The 20,163-nt window shown below is 41.7% G+C and overlaps 1 protein-coding gene and 1 long non-coding RNA gene across 4 annotated transcripts in view; both read left to right on the top strand.

Annotated features, from left to right (window-relative positions):
* Window positions 1-6,933, top strand: part of SALL1 (spalt like transcription factor 1) — a 16,087-nt gene extending 9,154 nt beyond the window's left edge. For both annotated transcript variants that reach the window (XM_042027518.1, XM_042027519.1), the window contains exons 3-4: window positions 1-3,177; window positions 4,232-6,933. The exon at window positions 1-3,177 is cut by the window's left edge and continues 233 nt beyond it. In XM_042027518.1, the coding sequence (XP_041883452.1) occupies window positions 1-3,177; window positions 4,232-4,672 (3,618 nt within the window). In that variant the 3' untranslated portion in view covers window positions 4,673-6,933. The remainder of the gene's footprint in view (window positions 3,178-4,231) is intronic.
* Window positions 6,934-7,288: 355 nt separating this feature from the next.
* The window catches only part of LOC121664299, a 193,062-nt gene continuing 180,187 nt past the window's right edge, over window positions 7,289-20,163 (top strand). Inside the window, exons 1-2 of one of the 2 annotated variants that reach the window (XR_006015947.1) lie at window positions 7,289-7,601; window positions 9,593-9,734. This is a non-coding gene — a long non-coding RNA (uncharacterized LOC121664299). Of the gene's footprint in view, window positions 7,602-8,434; window positions 9,169-9,592; window positions 9,735-20,163 lie in introns of those variants that run through there. The other variant, XR_006015948.1, reaches the window with a different exon arrangement.

The following is a 20,163-nucleotide window of genomic DNA, read 5'->3' on the forward strand; positions in this document are numbered from 1 at the left end:
AACACAGATCAAGTAGACTGCAGTGACCTTTCAGAGCATAACAAACTTGACAGGGAAGAATCCATGGATGTGGAGGCTTCCAGCATTAACAATAGCAGTAGCAGTTCCAAGAGTGTCAACAATAGTATTACAAGCAGTAACAGCTCCACAATGGGTACCTCAGCTGTAACAACCTCTCTACCTCACATAGGGGATCTGACAACACTAGGCAACTTTTCAGTGATAAACAGTAATGTAATAATTGAAAACCTGCAGAGTACAAAAGTGGCAGTAGCACAGTTCTCACAGGAGGCGAGATGTAACGGGGCATCAAGCACTAAACTCGCTGTCCCTGCCCTGATGGAGCAACTGTTGGCATTGCAGCAGCAGCAGATCCATCAGTTGCAACTGATTGAACAAATTCGTCACCAAATATTATTATTGGCTACCCAAAATACAGACATGCCAACATCTTCTAGCCCTTCTCAAGGTACTTTACGAACATCTGCCAACCCCTTGTCCACATTAAGTTCCCATTTATCCCAGCAGCTGGCTGCAGCAGCTGGATTAGCACAAAGCCTTGCTAGTCAATCTGCCAGCATCAGTGGTGTGAAACAGCTACCCCCTATACAGCTACCTCAGAGCAACCCTGGCAACACTCTAATTCCATCCAATAGTGGCTCTTCTCCAAATATTAACATATTGGCAGCAGCAGTTACAACACCGTCCTCAGAAAAAGTGGCTTCAACTATTGGTGGCTCACAGCTCAACAACCCACCAGTATCAGCATCATCTTCACCAGCTTTTGCAATAAGCAGTTTATTAAGTTCTGCATCTAATCCACTTCTACCTCAGCCCACCCCTAGTAACTCTGTTTTCTCCAGTCCCTTGTCGAATATTGGAACACCTGCAGAGGATTTAAACTCCTTGACTGCCTTGGCACAGCAAAGAAAAAGCAAGCCACCAAATGTAACTGCATTTGAAGCAAAAAGTAATTCAGATGAGGCATTCTTTAAGCATAAATGCAGGTTCTGTGCTAAAGTGTTTGGGAGTGACAGTGCCTTGCAGATTCATTTGCGTTCTCACACTGGCGAGAGGCCATTTAAATGCAACATATGTGGAAACAGGTTCTCCACAAAGGGAAACTTAAAAGTCCACTTTCAGCGTCACAAAGAAAAATACCCTCATATTCAAATGAATCCGTACCCAGTGCCAGAGCATTTGGACAATATTCCTACAAGCACGGGTATTCCTTATGGGATGTCTATACCACCAGAGAAACCTGTCACGAGCTGGCTGGACAGCAAGCCAGTCCTCTCCACTTTGACAACTTCTGTTGGCCTGCCACTCCCACCAACGATTCCAAGCTTGGCCCCATTCATCAAAACTGAGGAGCCTCAGCCGATTCCCATTAGCCATCCTTCTGCTAGCCCTCCCTGCTCTGTCAAGAGTGACTCGGGAACAGCTGATCCCACATCAAAAATTTCGAATGGACTTTCTGATGAGGTAGAGGCTGGTGTGTTGCCTACCTCGAATGGCAAAACAGAAGAAAACCCTCAAAACACAAGCACCATCACTAACATGAGCAGCTCTGTGAGCTCCCCGGCAGCAGACTCGGGCTCCAGCAGTGTCGCCACTTTTACAAATCCGCTGATGCCTCTTATGTCAGAGCAATTTAAGGCAAAGTTTCCATTTGGAGGACTATTGGATTCAACGCCAGCATCTGAAACATCAAAATTGCAGCAACTTGTAGAAAACATTGACAAAAAGGCAACTGATCCTAACGAGTGCATCATTTGCCACCGAGTTCTCAGCTGCCAGAGTGCACTGAAAATGCATTATCGCACCCATACTGGAGAAAGGCCATTCAAATGTAAAATCTGTGGTCGTGCTTTCACTACTAAGGGCAACTTAAAGACTCACTACAGTGTCCACCGTGCCATGCCCCCGCTGAGAGTGCAACACTCTTGCCCGATCTGCCAGAAAAAATTCACCAATGCCGTTGTGCTACAGCAGCATATCCGAATGCACATGGGAGGGCAGATCCCCAACACCCCGGTGACAGAAAACTATCCTGAGTCAATGGAATCAGATACGGGATCTTTTGATGATAAGAATTTTGATGATATAGACAACTTCTCAGACGAGAATATGGAAGACTGTCCTGACAGCAGCGTGCCAGATACACCTAAATCTGTGGATGCATCCCAAGACAGCTTGTCTTCTTCCCCTCTGCCCCTGGAAATGTCAAGTATTGCTGCTTTGGAAAATCAGATGAAGATGATCAATGCTGGCCTTGCTGAACAACTTCAGGCAAGCCTAAAGTCAGTTGAAAATGGGTCAGTGGAAGGGGATGTTTTGACTAACGATTCGTCATCTGTCGGTGGTGATATGGAAAGCCAAAGTGCTGGAAGCCCTGCTGTCTCAGAGTCTACCTCTTCCATGCAGGCCTTGTCCCCATCCAACAGCACTAATGATTACCACAAGTCACCAAGTATTGAAGAGAAACCATTAAGAGCTTTACCAAGTGAGTTTGCCAATGGTTTGTCTCCAACCCCTGCTAACAGTGGTGCTTTGGACTTGACATCTAGTAACACTGATAAAATGATTAAAGAAGAGTCCCTGAGTATGCTCTTTCCTTTCAGAGATAGAGGTAAATTTAAAAACACCGCATGTGACATTTGTGGCAAAACATTTGCTTGTCAGAGTGCCTTGGACATTCATTACAGAAGTCATACCAAAGAGAGACCATTTATTTGCACAGTTTGCAATCGTGGCTTTTCCACAAAGGGTAATTTGAAGCAGCATATGTTGACACATCAAATGCGAGATCTACCATCACAGCTTTTTGAGCCCAACTCCAGTATCGGCCCCAATCAGAACTCTTCGGTTATGCCTGCTAATACACTGTCATCGCTCATAAAGACTGAGGTTAACGGGTTTGTGCACGGCTCTCCTCAGGACAGCAAGGAAGCACCCTCCGGTCTAGTAGCTTCGGGGCCACTGTCCTCTGCCACGTCTCCTGTGCTGCTCCCTGCTCTCCCCAGAAGAACTCCAAAACAGCACTACTGCAACACGTGTGGGAAAACATTTTCTTCTTCCAGTGCTCTGCAGATCCATGAAAGGACACACACTGGTGAGAAACCTTTTGCCTGCACTATATGTGGAAGAGCATTCACAACAAAAGGCAATCTGAAGGTACTTTTTCCTCTTGCTGTTCTTAGGTTTCATTTTCTCCTTGCTGGGGGTTTTTGATTTTTGACACGTATTAATGTTGCAAGCAGTGGTACCTTTGGGTGTTTGTGGTGTGACTGTGTGTTTAGTCAGCTCTGGTAGATCTAGATGGCCTCTTGTTGAGTGCTCGTGCTGGCAGCAGGTCTGAGGCATGTGCTGTTTTGACTTAATTAGAATTCATCTGCCAGCAAAGACTGTCTATGTAGAGTGTGAAACGGAACAGCCTAATGATGGTAAGGAGTATTAATTAGCAGAGAAATGCGTTTTGTAACTCACACACCTCTTCAAGAAGTGAAAGGCTCTTTAATGTGCTGTTTTTCATAACTATCATGTAAGATGAGTGTTTAAAAAAACTATTAACATAATTCTGGAAATAATGGGCATTACTTTAATTGATTATATAACTAACATTTCCTACTGATATGTGTTTGAAAAAGCAAATATACTTAAGTTTTAGAACACCAGTTGAGCACTTTAGTGTGTACATTTTTCTGTTGACAGAGTATTTCTCTAGAGGTTGCTGCCAGTAATGTGAGATGAATAATTACTTTCAGGCCATTCTGTATATACACGAGGCTCTCCGATGAGCAATCAGTAAAGGATACTTTCTGCCTGTCTGAAAAGGACATTTATAGGGTAAAGGGTGTCAAATACAATACTTACTATTGCAATGAAAGTGGACATAGCAATTCTATCCCTGAAAGCAGCTATCTGCCATTGACAGAATAATGCAAAGTCATTATAAACTAAATACATGTGATAAAAAAAAGTGTAAGAAGCAATGCATTGTTCAGCAGGAGAACAGGTTATTCTGGGTAATGGTGGTGGGCTAACCTAGAAGTAGTTTATTATTCGAGATGGGAAATGGAGCCCTGTATCCTCTATCTTTAATGCCATTCATTATGTAACAAGACTGGACACGTTCATGGATTCCTGCCTTCTCTGTGATCAAAATAAGTTTGAAATCCCTGTCAACATCTATTTTTCGTTTGTTTTTTCTTCCTTTCTTTCTTTCCAGGTTCACATGGGCACTCACATGTGGAACAGTACTCCTGCAAGACGAGGCAGACGACTTTCTGTAGATGGCCCCATGACATTTCTAGGAGGCAATCCTGTAAAGTTCCCAGAAATGTTTCAGAAGGATTTGGCTGCGCGGTCAGGGAATGGAGACCCGTCCAGCTTCTGGAACCAGTATGCAGCTGCACTCTCCAACGGCTTAGCCATGAAGACCAACGAGATCTCCGTCATCCAGAATGGGGGCATCCCTCCAGCACCGGGGGGCCTGGGCAACGGTGGCAGCTCTCCCATCAGTGGCTTGACAGGAAGCCTGGAGAAGCTCCAGAATTCAGAACCCAACGCACCTCTAGCTGGTCTGGAGAAAATGGCAAGCAATGAAAACGGGACTAACTTCCGTTTTACGCGTTTCGTGGAAGACAACAAAGAAATTGTAACAAATTAGAAGAAAACTCCATCAATAACATTCCTGCAAATAGTGCAACCTAGGGTTGTTTTTTCAAGCTGCAGGCTACAACATTACAAAGACTTTGTTTTGTACCATGTTCTACTTCTAGAGTTCTAAGAGAGCTTATTTATTAGTGATATAACCTTGCTTTGCAAACAAATGCAAGCATTAACTTTGGTCTCCCATATTTTGAACTAAATACTAATCGACTAGAGTGCTGTAAACTTGCTGTAACATTTATGGCAGTTGCAAGTCTGTTCTGCTAGGTGATCTTATTCTGGCATTAACTTATTTTCTATATCCAGTTTAACATGAACTCTGGTATTGATGCGATGCCTCAGTGATGCATTAGATCTCTAATAAAAATCTGTATATAAATGTACACTTTGATCCTGCTGGAAACTTTATCAGCAAACACATTGTTTAATTTTTCCAAACAGAATTAAGAAAAGGACTGAGAGAATATAGACTGAACAGTGTGGGTCCTTTACACAGCTCAGTTTTTGATTTTTATTATAAAATTAAAACTGCTTTAATTTTTGTAGGTTTAACATTTTCTGTTTTGAACTGTTATTTGTATTGTGCTTTTTACTTGAGTCGTCTTAAATGTTAATACACTTCTGTACAGTAATAAGCACGCGGATTATTAGAGAAGATACTGAAGTGTTGTTTTGGTAGTTGAAACTGAGACGTAACATTTTGCCTTGTAGGTATATTCATTATAGAAAATGTGCTGGACTTTCACAATGCTGCTAAGTATGGCATCTTGAACAACTTCCGTGGACAACTGTAGATGCTCCTGTATATACAATAAGACATCACTTTCATTAAAATGTACATACGTTCCTTACAAGACCAAGCCCTACTCCTTGACCAAGGGAACAAGTATAGTGTTTGTTTATTTTGTATTAGGCATTGGGGGGACAGGGGGAACCTTGGACTGTTACATGCACTTTCTCGGAAAGTTGAAAGGAAAAGAGGTCCAGTTTCTTTAACATTTAATACTTACTAACAGCAGAGATACTGTAATTTTACTCGAGTAATCAAATACATTTTTGCAACAGATAAAAAATTCGCTGTCTCTGTGTTTTTAAGGTGTACCTGTATTTAGTAATCACTTTGTATTATTTAGCCTATCCCTTGGTTAACATGAACTGTCCAGGTTGTATGTGCGTGTTTATATCTGTAAGTATGGGTATACATATATGTATTGCATATTAATTGCTAGTATATTTTTCATACCCCCTAATAGTGGGAAATATCTCCTTAACTATTCAACTCCTCCTTCTCATAAAATTGTAGATATTTTGGCATTTTTAATTTGTTTATTAAAAAAAATGCTGCTAGCAAAGACCTTATTGAGCCTAGGTAAGTTTCCTTTGAAGGAAATAATTTATTATGTTTAAGGCTTGATTCGGTTCAAATGCTTTATATTTGATATTAATTTTATTTTATGAGATTGTATGTTTGTGGCATGCTTATGCTGCTATACCTGTGTTAAGATGTCCACTTGCTAGCCTCCATATACTATGTGGGGTTTATAACTTGATTGTAAAAAAAACCAAACCAAACAAAACCTAATTGCTTTGGCCTTGCACATGATTTGGCTTCCCTTAAACACCTGCAATTCTCACTAACCTCAATGGGAGTTTGTCAAACATAATTCAGCCCAATATTTTCACCCAGTAGAGTTTCATCTCTTTACATTACTTTTTATGAAAAATAAATCAGATTGGCTGCCTTCAAATTATGCCTTCAAAAACACCAACAGGCATAGCCAATTTTGTGTCCATGTGATTTTTTTTTTTCCTATTTCCCCCCCCCTCCCCCCCAATTCCAAGATTCAGGTGTTTTGTGTTACAGGATTTTTTTTCAGGATCACTGTGGGGGGAGTTGCCCACCTTTTTAAACAAGAAACAATCACTTAGCTCTTTCTGTAGCTTGAGTCACAAATTTGGTGTTGGAGAGGATTTACAACTGAAGAGCTGGGGTGAGAAATACTTTTCTTGAGGACTTTTCCCCTTCCTATAATTATGAATCCTGCGTATTAACGCTGTAGTCTGGATACCTCTTGGACTTCATGTCTTTAGGACTTTTCCTGTTCGAATGTGATGATTCACCTGGTACATGATATGCGTTTTTGTTAACGTGTAAGTTGTACGCTAGAGCCCGCTGGCTTGTCAATGTGAATATTTAAGAATTTTAAGTCACCTTTCGGTCTCAGAAAAAGGTAAATTAAAAGGATTTTGATGATTTTATCAATGAAATACTAACTAATTCTCCTTTTAAACTGAGTTGAGATTTGTGCAACAGAAAAGTTGCCAGGGAAGGGTTAGCAGCCCCCAGCGCGACGGGAGGGTTTCCTCTCCGCGGCTTGAGTTTCATTAGTGCCTTTAACTTCAGCCTTCGGAGCCTCTTCCCACGGGGAAGTGGAGTCTTTAGGTTCCGAGGGAAGCCGCGCCCGGGGCAGGCGGGCCCCGCACTCGCGAACCTTCCCGGGCACCCGGACGCTCCTGCCGCTGGGTAACGTACGCGCTTGGCATTATTCAGGGGACAAAAAAAAAAAAAAAACCAGAACAAAAAAAAGAGCGATTTCCTTTCTCGTACCTCGGGGCCTTTCCCCCGGCCCGCTCCCTGAGCGGAGCCCTGGGCTCGGCTGAGGAGCCGCCGTCACCAAGGAGGGGCCGCTGCCCGAGGGGATGCGCTGCCCCAGCCCAGCCGCCCCCCGCCGGGGCGACAGACCCTTTTCTCCCCCATCCTTTCCGAAGGGTTTCCCTGCGGTGCCGGCGGCTGCGGCGGGCGAGGCTCCCCGGGACACCCTTCCGGCCCATGAGCCCGGCAGGCCGGGGGTGTCCCCGGTGAGCCGGGGCGCTGCCCCGCCGTGCTGCTGCTTCGCTCTGCGCTTCCCTCGCTGCCGTCGGCGGAGGTGGGTGCTGGCGGGAGGAGCGGCCCGCGCCCCGTGCATCCATCCCTCTGCGCCGGGCTGTGGGATGTGTGCCCGGGCTGTGCCGCCCGCTGCGCGGAGGGTGCCGGGCCGTTCTCCCCGCGCTGCGCAGGAGCCTTCCGTGCCCCTTCTCCTGCCAGCCCGGGCTGGGGCCGGCCCGCAGCAGAGGCCGGGGACATCGTCCCTGTGCCCGTAGGGTGCGGGGCCAGAGGCGGCTCGGCGCTCCCCGCCCCGTCAGGCGGAGCGCCCGGCTGGTCTCCTGCGAGGGGAAGTGGGAGGGCGGGGGGGGAGCGGGAATAATTTGCTCTGGAAACGCGGAATGTTAAATTTCCCGTTACTCGACACCAGACCGTGGGGACTGGGGGAAGTTACCTCTCCCCGGAGCTGTCCTGGCAAGCGCACAAAGGTGCCCGCGTCGCCTCGCAGCTGGGAGCCGCGCTACCTCGCTGCAATTACCCAGCGCAGCGTTTCCTATTCACAGGCACTGAATTAATCCTTATTGAAGAATAGAGGGTTTTTTTCTTTACGGTTTTGTTATCGCGGCCTCATTTTTCTCATTAGCAACAAAGTTTTCTTTCCCCCCTCACCCTTTCCCCCCCCCCCCACTCATCTCGCCCATCACAATTTTATCATCCATTAAAATAAAGCACAGTGGGGTGGGTTGGTATTCTCTTCTTTCTCTTAAGCGCTAGCGATCGTTCAGCGCAATCATTTAATCATCCCGAGTAATTTTCTTCACCCAGAAACAGACGTGATTTATTTTAAAATGGGACTAGTGGCGTGCGAAACTTCCCTGCTTGGGAAGAGCCCGCAGCGGAGCCGCAGGACCGTGCTGGCCGGGACACCGCGGAGCTGCCCCTCCCGCCGGGCACCGCTGCCAGCAGCCGGCCCGGGGAATTTGGGGTTTCCCCGAATGCCGGAGCGGGCCGAGGAAGCGAGGACGCGGTGCCCGGCCGCGGAGCAGCCCGGCGGGTGCTCGCTTCACCTTCACGGGGCACACCGGGGAGATGTAGCGGGGCTGACGGAGTGAAGGGCTCGTCAAAAGGACCCACGATACCGGCGGAGTGGAGAGAGAGAATCGGGGCAGCACATGGGATGGGCAGGAAAGAAGTTTCCGTATTGGCCAGGCAGGCGTGAGAAGAGAGAGGAAGCAACAAATTTCCCGGCTTATTTCGTGTGGGGATGACGACCAAATCCTAAACCCTTTTCTCCGGGAAAAGCCTGTTGAATTTCGGTGTTTCTTCATAGCCTGGGCTGTGGTTTGGGACTTAGGCACAGGTTGCAATCCCTCCCAGTTGCAGCGGGCAACAAATACCTCTGTTTGTTCCTGCTTTGTGAAGAGTGTTTGCTGACCAGAAAAATGCAAGGGTTGCTGCTTGTTTTGACCTTTTCTTTGGGGCATGCTTCCTGCTTTTGAGAGTTCTGAAGTCACAAGCTACCTGGTTGTGTCTTTGCAGGAGGCCAGCTTTAATTGGCAGGAGAAAGTGTGACTTTGTAGCATGACAGTTCTTTTTTGCTGTCTCCTTGCCAGTGTCCCATAGCTCTGCAGGTTTGTTTCCCGGTCAGTGATCAGTAGTTCTCCAGGTTTGTTCCTGTTTGGTTGGTGTGTGTTTGTTTGTTTGTTTTCCCAATCAAAACAACATTTTTAAATTTGGTTTCCTTCTCTTGTGAACTTGACAGAAGTTAAAATAATGTTTTTCAAATAAGTAGGTACAGTTATTTATACAAGCTGGAAGCACTATGTCTGCTAACTGCCGAGTCAAAATATAATGACTTAAAGATTTCACCTACAACACAGTCTGTTATATAAATACATATCTCTAGACAAAACATTGAGGAGTAGAGGCCTGAAAATACTAATCTTAGTAGGAAAGACCATAAATAGTTGGAAAGTATGGAACTTCAGCTGAGAACAGTTACTGACAGCTGTGTTTATGATTTTCTGATTTGATATTTCTGGGTTTTACATCCAGGTTACACTTAATATTGGAAAGGTTACCCTGATGCCTGGAAGATGGTGAGTGCATGGTGATTCCTTCCTGGGAAGATCTTGTTCCAGGGACATGGGATACCAGGATGCCCTGAACCACATACGGTGGCTGAAATATTTTACAGGTAATGAGGTGTAGGAATGATAGTGATTAAAATGATGTTTCTGGCTCCAATTATATTATTGTTTTTTCCTACCACAAGTTTGGTTTACATTTTTTGTCTTAATTTAGACTTTTTTTTTTTTTTATCTACAAGCTAAATTTCTTAAGAGGCAAAGTTTCTCAATGACACGGGTAGCAGTAGCGTGAAAACAGGAGATTAGGAAAGAGGAATTTTCTTTAGTGCTCAAGTCTGCATAGCACTGCAGGAGCTGGTGAGGAACATGCCCATGAGGGTTGAAGTCATTCTCTGCAATGCTCTGTGTGGCAAGTGAGGCCAACATCTTGTAAGACTCAGAACACACAGTGCACTTGCGAGAACACCCACTGGAGAGCTGCAAAGTAAGAAAGTGATGCCATCATTCTTTTTATAGCAGTTAATTAGTGAACCCCAACTGCTAGCTCTTAATTTTCAGAAGTTACTATCACTTTTGGAAAGAACTTTAAGGACAGGTTAGATGGGCACCAAAAACGTGTCTATGCCCATGTTATACTTGGTCACCTGTGCTAATAAGGAAGGCTCTCTCTGGAAAGATCAGCCCTGAAACTTCTGGTGTCATTTCATCTCAAAAGTAAGAAGTCTCTCCACGTTAGCAGGCATTCACATCATCTGTACAGACAGCTCTCTTGACCAGCACAATGCTGAAGTGCAAAGGTCTATTTTCATTATTTAAAGGTCTTAAAAATGCAGCATCACAATGTCAGGTGGGTGTAGCAGAAGCCCTGAAGCACCTGGCATCAGGTGGTGCAACATGAGAACTATTTAGAATTGAATATGGAAAGCAAAAAAAATGGAGTGGTCTGGCACACTATAATGGATTTAACCCCAGTCATCACTACTTTCTTTTTCTTCATCCTTTTTATTAAAAATAATTCCAAAGTGGAGGCAGTAAGACCAATTGGATGAATGATGTTAAGAATTTTTTCAAAGCACTGCCTGTTTTAGCAGTGAGTAATTCTAAATTGCTTTACTTTCATCAGGATTTTAAAATGTCAGTTAATACATAATGACACTAACGTTTGTTTCATATGTACAATAACTAAGTGGATAATCGTGTTCAGTACTAAACGTGCATCCATGTGAACCCCTACCTTTCTGCTGATTAGAGGATCCATAGAATAGCAAATTATGTTGAGAGAGACAGAACAGACTTCAGAGGTTTATGTGTCTATTTACTTGTCTAGGCTGAATACTGAGTCCTCTCAGCAACCTGTGTCAGAACTGGTGCTGAGAACAGGGCTGTCTGTGATGGTTAAATCGCCAGCTAGCTCAGCTGTGGGGAACCCTTAACACCAGCACAGACCTCTGGTGCTGATACACATAAATCAACTTAACCCCCTGCTTAAGTCAGCTGAACTTATTTTGGCTTCTAGCTTTGAAGAATGCCTGAGTGCTGCACAGACAATTTCTGTAGTGCTGTTTAAGGTGTTATTTCTTTCCCTTTCAGACCAGATGTTTATGCCTGTCCACTGAGATTTATCCCCCTTCCATATTTGAATGGGCAGAATAGGTCTCATAAGCACTCTCCATTCATATCACTGCAAAGACTGAGTGAGTTCTTATTTGGTTCCTTATTTAAGATAGGAAAGGGTCCAAAATGTACTGGGCAGGTTTGCAGAGCTTAAGGAGATCATTTTACAAAAGGAGGTTGAGCTTATGTATCTGTGAGTCAGGCAGAAAAGAATTCATAAAGCTACAGCTCATTTGAGCTATAATTTCACGAGGTGTTACCTTCCAAACCAAGACTCCTAAAGGGACAACTGCCTACAAAATAGGCTTAGCTTAAATGCCACTGAAGTATGTCTAAATTTGCACTGAAGTGGGGGGAAAACACTCCATAATTTGTCCTGTTGTGACAGAGCACAGCAGTAACAGCTTAAAACACCAAGGCTCTTACTTCAGCAGTCTCCTTACTGACATCAGATGGGCACCCAGAGTCACTTTTCTTGCATGACCTATACAAAAAGTAGACTGGGCCCCTGTGTTCTCTCCTGGATCTTAAGAAGTTATTAAACCAATTCCTTCTTTTGAAAGCTGTAGGCATTCATGCTGGCATCCTCAATAAAGCTGGGACACAAACAAAAAAGCAAACAAACTAGTCACAGTGGCATTCAATGCACTTAAACTTGGAGGAAATGAAAATCAATATTTGTCAAATGGAGAGAAAAGGTAAAATGGACTGAGGAAAAATGTCTGGCTTTCTTAAAAGCCATTAGTGAAAATGAAAAGTTAACAACAATACTTGAATTTAATTCCTGCATCAGTGCTGTTTGAACCTATAGTTTCATTGTTTTCATTCTCTCAGGATGCACTAGCTTGATGTACTGACATTCCTTTTTTGTTAGCGCTGCTGAATGGAATTTTAATTTTAATTAGAATTAACATTTTAATTATGAGTGATTTGGAACCTCAGAGGCTTATCTGGATAGTTTGCTTGTGGTTAAAATGCAAGGGATAATTTAGGAAGTGGAAGTTTCATCTCTGGTTCTGAGCATGTGTGACCTCAGCCAGTTGCTCCAATCTCCTGATGTGTTTTGTAAAATGACTCTAACAGCAGTTCCTTATGTTTAATTTTTGCTTATTTTGGGTATTTAGATAGGAAACTGTTCTCACTGGTCTTTTACAATGTGTGTATATCATACATGGCTACTCTCTGGGAACATAAATGGTTATAAAATAGCCAACACACAGCTATTTTGCATTTCATCATCTACTGGAACATCTGGAAGTTCTCTGCTGGTACCTCAGTACGTTATTTGCTACTTAATAGATGAAGTTCAGAAGTTAATCCTGTATTATATATGCTTACATTTTCACTGTATTTGTATGATCAAAACATTAGATTTTGCAAAAGGTCTCAAGAGATACTGTATTTTTGCTGAACTTCTGGATGTACCCACGATCTTTTAAAATTTTCCATGTAGACAAGATGTCCCTTTCTTGGGAACAGTACAAGGAAATAGTGATTGCACTGCTGTCTTGCAAACAGCTACCCAGAGCTGATTTCTAGTTCTGTGATATTTATCACAGATAACAGATTCAGGTAATCAGTTCTCTTTATATATTTCTCATATATGAAGAAAATGGTAAGAAAGAGTAAGCAGAATTGTAAAGGTCATTTTTAATCAAAAGAAAAATGCTGGATAATATACAGTGTCACAGTTTAGGGCCAGACTTGTTGCCTTAGTGACCTTCTGGTTTGTTTGAGGGTAGTGTGTGAGGCAGGGTGATGTGAAAGGGCTCCTGGCCAGTGTGGTGTAGTGGAGAGTGCACTGAAATAAACTGTGTGAATTGGAGTCCTCTGCTGCTGCTGGTTTTGGTGCCAGTCTTTAATATTTTCTGATGCTCTACTGCTCGTCTTGAATGGCTTACTTTTTAGTTGAAAATTAGATATTGAAAATATTAACAGCAAGAAAAATATGGCCAGCAATTTCCAACTCCCTGGCCCCTCACCTCTTTTGCAATTTGGCCTAAGTTTGAAGCTTGTTCAATGGTTTATTTTGCTATTCTAATTTATACAATGCTCAATTTAAACCATTCCAAAGAGTCATGTTTTTTAGAGAGTTCTACCCTGTCTAATAATCAAGCTGTTAAAATGTGTTGACACAAAGTAACGTAAAATCATGGCTCAAGTCCCATGACAGTGGGCAGTTACCAGCTGACATCCTAGACAAACCCACTGAGATCATCTTACTGCCTCCTGCCCCTCTGGACAACAGTTTCCCCACAAAAAGTAATGATTTTTTTTTAGTGCTATCAAAGGAAATAAATTAGTCTGTTGTGTGGTTAGTTTTTATGTATACAAGTGGTGGGGGCAATGTGCTGCTGGAGCCAGGATGTTGTCAGGTGCCCGTAGCTGACATGGGATGTGGCTGTGGGGGGATGTATACAGTACACTCTTAGCTCTTTGTAGAGGGTCAAATCCAGCCTGCTGCATTTCCAAATAACATTCTGGGGAGATTAGACCTTAAGCAAATGAAATTATTGTACAGCTGGTTACTGTAGAAGGCTCTGAAGTAGCAGGGAGTCCTGTGATGAAGTGATATGTCTCTCTTCAGGATTAGTAGTTGTCTCTTGTCTTCCACCCCCTCATTTCTTTCTTTCTCTCTTAGGGGTTAAGGCTCTATGTAATGTTGACAGTTACTGGAAAAGGTTCTAACAGCGGTAGAGCTGGTGAAAGACAAGACTATTTATAGAAAACAATAAAGTAAAAATAAATGTAAGATTAAATATCAGTAGCTACCAGCTGTAGCACCTTTTCTCTTCCTCCTGTTAAGTAGTAAAATCAAAGCATAATTTGGAAAGGCTCCCTGCTGGAATTAGAAAAGCCAGTTCATTTTGCACACCAAAGGGAAGTTGAGATGTTCATTTACAGGGTGGCATTTCCTCAGCTTCTGCAGAACCATCCCCCAGCTGAGATTAGAAGCTTGCAGGCTGCAGAAAGTGAGATTTTTCTGCTGGAGTATAAAACTAAGCTTTTGTTCTCTCATGGTGAGTGGACATCTTGAGTCTTCCCAGTGCCACCATAACTGTCTAAAATGATGGGTTGGAGATGCATTTATTAGGACAGATTTCTGGTACAGGAGACTTTGAAATGACTGAGGTGCAGTAAAATGGCTCAATCTGCCCTGTTAATATTCACAGTATAAGAAGCGATGTGCAAAAAAGGTTTTGGCTACAGCAGTGGCAACTATGAAAGTGTTTTGGATGAGTTTTTCCAAATCAAGGACCTTGTTTCTCTTCAGCAAATCAGATGTACAGAAGTTTCAGGTTATGCTCTGTTTTATTCCTCTCTTCCCAGAGCCCAGGTTGGACTCTAGTTAATATTATGCATTTTCTCTTGTGGTGGAAATAGTTAATCTAAGCACTCTGCTTTTAGTTCCCTCCACCCTCCATCAATTGATTTTTGATATATAGTTTGCTTCTTTATTTCATCTTGAAAGACCGGTGTGGATATAGCACTGTCATTTCGAATGAATTAATTTCAGTATGGGAAGCTTTTGCTCTCTTCTGATTACATTACAAACAGAGTTTGGCAGATTTGGGGGTTTATTTCTGAGGAGGGTGAGAGTACAGTGGCTATTAGTAGCTGCTGAGCCTTTGGTTAGTCTCATTTAGTTACTATTCAGTCTCTTCTTCCTTCTGTTCTTCATTGTTTCTATGTATTTATAGTTGATTTTTCTTGAGAAAAATATCGATGCCATTATTGTTTGTCAGTGTCAAAATACTTTTAAGTACCAGATTTCCCTGAATTCACATTCAGACCAATAACCCCAGTTTAAAATAAATGAGAGAGTTCTAAATAATACTTCACAGGATTTTGTTTCAGCAGAGGGAGTGTTGATTCCAGAAGAGTTTATGTAACTGCTGAAAATCTGGACAAGTCACTGCAAAAGACTTGAAATGGAGAGTTAAACTATTTAATAGCGGTCAAATGCTGCTAACCAAATTTAGCCTTTATAAAATCAGAAATGTTACCTCCTCCTGGCTCAGCAATAAACCTACAGTGACTCATCAAGGTGATGTTGTGGCTTTTTCCCTTCTGTTGTGGAGCACGGTATTGATCAGACTGTGAAATAATACAACAGCTGAAGCTCAGGTAGTAAATATGCATTGGATTGATCTTTTACTAAGACTCCTGTATCCCAGCATTATTTATGGCAGGAGGATCAAGTCTGGAAAATAACTGATAAATACCACCTTGTAGCACCTGTTTAAGTGATGGGATAGAAAACACTCCCTAGTTTGTTAACTTTAAGTATTGGGAGCAGAAGTGATGTGCACATAATAATATTATGATTCATACAAACCAGTTTTCAACCAACTCGATATATTTCATTACCTCCTTTTCAGCAGAAGTATTGATTTTTGTTTTGTGGTTTTATAACACAATTTCAAGGCTGTTGTAGTTTAATGAGCCATGTTCTTATGATGTTTAAAAAGATTTGAAGCATTTGTTGAAATAAATATTATGGATTGCCCAGCTCTTGTCACCTCTTCTTTCTCTCTGCACTTGGTATCAGCCCAGCATAAGAATGAATAGGGCAGGCAGCTCTGTGGCTTTTTGTATTTGAGATCAAAGTGCTGCTGGAGAACAATAGCAGGCCACACTTCTGTGTCTATGACCACACACAGCAGCACCTGCAGAGCAGTAAAATGTCATTGTTGCTCTGCAGTTTGAGCACAGAGGAAGCACTACTGAGGTGGCAGATGATTCTAATAATACTTGATGTGAATTGATGGGGAAGGAGGACCATAACACAGAGGGCTTTTTATTATAAGCCTTGACTTCCCAAGCTGTGAACAACAGAATACTGCACCTGTGGACTTTCTTCAAATCAACCATTATGGAAAGTGACAGATTTTATTAATTTAAGGAAGAACTTTTCAAAATGGGAAAGTTGTAGTTTATTTTGGTGACATGAAGAAAGAAAGCAAGAGATATATTACATATTTCCCACTGCTCATACTTTTCTCTGTGTGTGATGTTTTTAATGTGCTATAATAGAATCACAGGGGCATTATTAGAAAGATTTCATCTTTTCCTCTGTCCTTTTAAGATAAAACAGCTTCTATGGGATTTTTTTTTTTCACTTTTACCCATTGTTTCATGCCTTAGATTAGATGAATAATGGAATTAACAAGAGAATAAATCTCTTGGTTGAAGAGATATATATGATAATTTTAAGAGTTATGTAGGATAGCTGAGGTTGAATAAAAAAGAAAATTGGGTGGAAGAAGCCCTCAAATTGTTCAAATAGAAGTAGTTTATACCAGGCAATGTCTGTGCAGTCAGTTCTTCCCTTGTGCATCCATCTTTGGGAAAGTTCTGGGGGGGCAGGATCTGAACGTGAGGGCTGCAGGACCGTGCTGTTGTCAAAGGCAGGTGCAGGTAAATGGAGCTGACATACATTTTTTTCAATGAAGAGTTTACTTTCAATTCTGAACAGGTCAGATTATCAGTTTTATTTGCAACAGCAATGCACCACTGCTTAAAGACTTCTTCTAATATCTCTGTTCTGGGATTAAGACAATATATCAGTCTGGGTTTTAGAAAGAAATAGAGCATCGGTATTTGTTTCTTCAGGTGGCCATCATGTGCCCTGTAGTATGACAGAGATACTGCAAAAGTTGGAAAGATTATATGGCTGGTGGTCTGATACCAGACTGATTCCTACCTATACCATGAATTAACTAAGTGCAGGATCTGATTTATTCAGAATTCTTCTCTTACTTTATCTATCAGACTATGTGGCCCCAATCTGACTTTATTATGGCTGCAGTGATTTTGCTAACCATAGACACAAGCCTCTGGTACCCATATGAATACAGACACATCCATATTTTTGTGTAGGTGCAATTAATATCCTGAAGATGATATAATTCAGGTTGCCTTAAAAACGGAACACACATAAAAAAGGAAGTCATTATGAGCATTTTATTATCTTCATATGGATATAGTTTTTACACTCAGTTTTGAAGGAATCAGAAGTTGTAATTCATGTAAAATTAATGGCTAAGAGTTGACAAATGAAGCATAAAATCCACTGAATCATGATTATTAGCTAAAAGCATAGTGCTTTCTGGTGGTTCTTTTTATTCTAAAAATAAGTCCTGGCTGAACTAAAAATCACTTGCAGGAAACCCTTAAGTAAAGTGGTCATGCAGAGTAGTTGGTGGAATATTACACTTTTCATTTGCACAAACAGATGGTAAGCTTGGCCATAGATTTAATCAGGGGGTGACAGACAGGTAGTGCTGTTGCATATTTTGGATGGAAACTTCTTATCAGAGAGACAGTGTTTCGTTCAATAGTCTGTGTACCAAGCAAGAGAAGCATTTGCCAGATACTTTTATTATCCTTACTTTAACTTACTATTGGAGTTAACACATACAAGAAAGCTGCTGATTTATTAAGTCAACTGTAAAACCTTTGTTTTGATTTATTCTTTCCTCCTCCTCCTCCTTTTTGGCAATGCATATAGCAATCCAGAACACCCTGATATGTGTCTGTGATTAAACTTGTAAGCAAATAACTGCCTTAACAGTCCAGGATTCATTGATCTCTGGCCTTATTCTTTTTAGCTAACTTTTTAGATAAGATTTTTAAATCATTTGTTCCTCTTTCCCTTCCCAAAACCTAATACCTGGTAACCTTAGCAAATACAATCTGTTTCAGAAGAGAGATTCGAGCCAGTGCAGCCACTGGTGTGTTTTAATGTCACTGCAGAGATTATGTTACCTTCCTAGAAACAAAATCTTTTTTTCTCCCCTTCACATGGAAGTCCCCTGATACACTTGTCAGAGACCATTTGTTATGGAGAGTTTTGTGAAGCAATCAAAATTAATTCACAGTGATCTTTTCACCCAGAACCCCCAGCTTCAAATAATGGGCTTTCTCAACAGGTGCTCATTGTGGCAGTTTGACTCCAACTTGCCAGACTAAAGAGTTTATTCTTTAGCCATATTTAAGAATAAAATCCTGAGCTTGTAATTTACTAATCTTAAGCAGCTGCCCAGGAAGGCACACCTGCTTAAAGGAAGTATTTCTTGTCTTTGTGATCTAAAACCTAAGGATGTTTTCATATTTGCCTATTTTCTTACTTAATAAAAATCTCATGTATGACTCACTAGAAAATCTGTTCAACAGCAATGCCACATAATATCACAGTCTTATTAGGAATCTAATTGTGCTGATTGTTCTTGCAGGGGAGCAAAACTCCTCCTGAAGACAAAACAAGTTACTTTGATTTTTTTTTCTTTCCCCTGAAGAGGATTTGTAATAGGTTTCATTGTGAAATAAAATAAAACAACTGTTCTAAAGGTAGCACTAATAAGCTGTACTCATTGTGAGTGTTGAGAACTTTGACAAATGTTTGCTAATCTCTTGCAGGTACTGTTTAAATATGTTTCATATGAGCTGCAAAAGCAGAAGTCTCCTCTTTTTTTAATATGTATTGAAGTCCTGTGTGGGAAGAAAAAAAAAAAAAAGAAAGTAGATAATTTGGTTCAGTAAAAGTAAAACAGAATGTATCATTAGAAATAGCTGAGCTGCTGCTGCTACCAGTAGATCATATTTTCATTTCTTTAACTGTACATAGGCAGGTAATCAATGAAGTACTTTGCCAGTAGAAAGGCCTCCCTGTGGAGGGTAAAGCCATCCTGGCCAAAGCACATTCACACTACTATAATTGTAGCAGGAGATACTGCTGTCAAAGCTGTTGTGTTAAAAAGCAGATTAACCTATAACCATGCCCAAAATACTGCACTAGTTGAACATGTACAAAAGAGTATTTTCAGCTGGCTTTACCAGACTGGATGTAACTCAGGATGAGAACTTCCCGGAGTATCAGTGTAGTATTCAGAACACATGAAGCATCTGTAAAAGAGGAAAAAAGGGGATTAAAGACTCACTTAAGAACATCCAGGAAATGTTTGGCTTTGTGTAGCTATTATTAGTAATTGATTGTGCTGCTGATAATGTTGCTGTAGGTTGAAACGGGGGGCTTTGGCATTGTCCCCCGTTTCAGAAAGCGAGAAGTCATTAAGCCCCTTTGTTGATCCAGGTACCTGAAACACTGGGAGCCTTCACCAAGCCACCTACACGTGACACTGCCCAAAACAAAGGCACACGCAAGGGCTCCCCGGCTGTGCAGACAGAGAGGCTTTGTAGAGTATTACTTTAGCACAAGTGTTTGATGGAATGATGCAGGAAAAACAGCTTGTAAAGAGAAAGGAGAAGCAGTAAAAAAACATCAGTCAGAACCACATGAACACTAGAAGGCTTTACTTGAGAAAAGTGTCAAAGCTTTTTAAGTTAAATGTTGAGAAAAGAAAACTTAGAATTAAGAGAAAAGAAACCATCTCCAGCTGTCTAATTCCTCTTATGTACAGGGAAAGAGCATTTTGTTTGTGCCAGAGAAGAAGCTGACTTTATCATCAATTTCTCCTAATGGAAAGAGAGTTCCCTACACATTGCGTTGCTGATCAAGACAAAAGGGGGTGATATTGCTTTTTATTTCAATAGCACCATTTATTTAGGACTCTCAAAATATTCCATAAATGCAAGTATTGGACAACAGTAGTTCCTTTAAAGTAGATGGATATAATTTTATCTCCTTAGCAAAGAAGGGGACTTTGCTAGTGAGGATTAGTTAAGCAGTTTGCCCAAATTCAGCAGTGACTTGGTCACAGAAATAACAGAATCTAGGGCCCTGATCCCCCTCTTATTTGTACTGGTTTAAATCAGATGTAAGCAAGAGAATAGTCATGTCTCAGTGGCTGCAACACCTGATTCCTTGATATAACTATGAAAGTAATCAGATTCCTTTCTGAAGCTCAGTGGAATACAGAAGTCCTGATGGGATCCCTTGCCCTTGCTATGCTGTTTCAC

Source organism: Corvus kubaryi, unplaced genomic scaffold (genome assembly GCF_017639235.1).
Source record: "Corvus kubaryi isolate FWS band 111438036 unplaced genomic scaffold, C.kubaryi_AGA036_p1.0 37300, whole genome shotgun sequence".
NCBI classification, from domain to species: domain Eukaryota; kingdom Metazoa; phylum Chordata; class Aves; order Passeriformes; family Corvidae; genus Corvus; species Corvus kubaryi.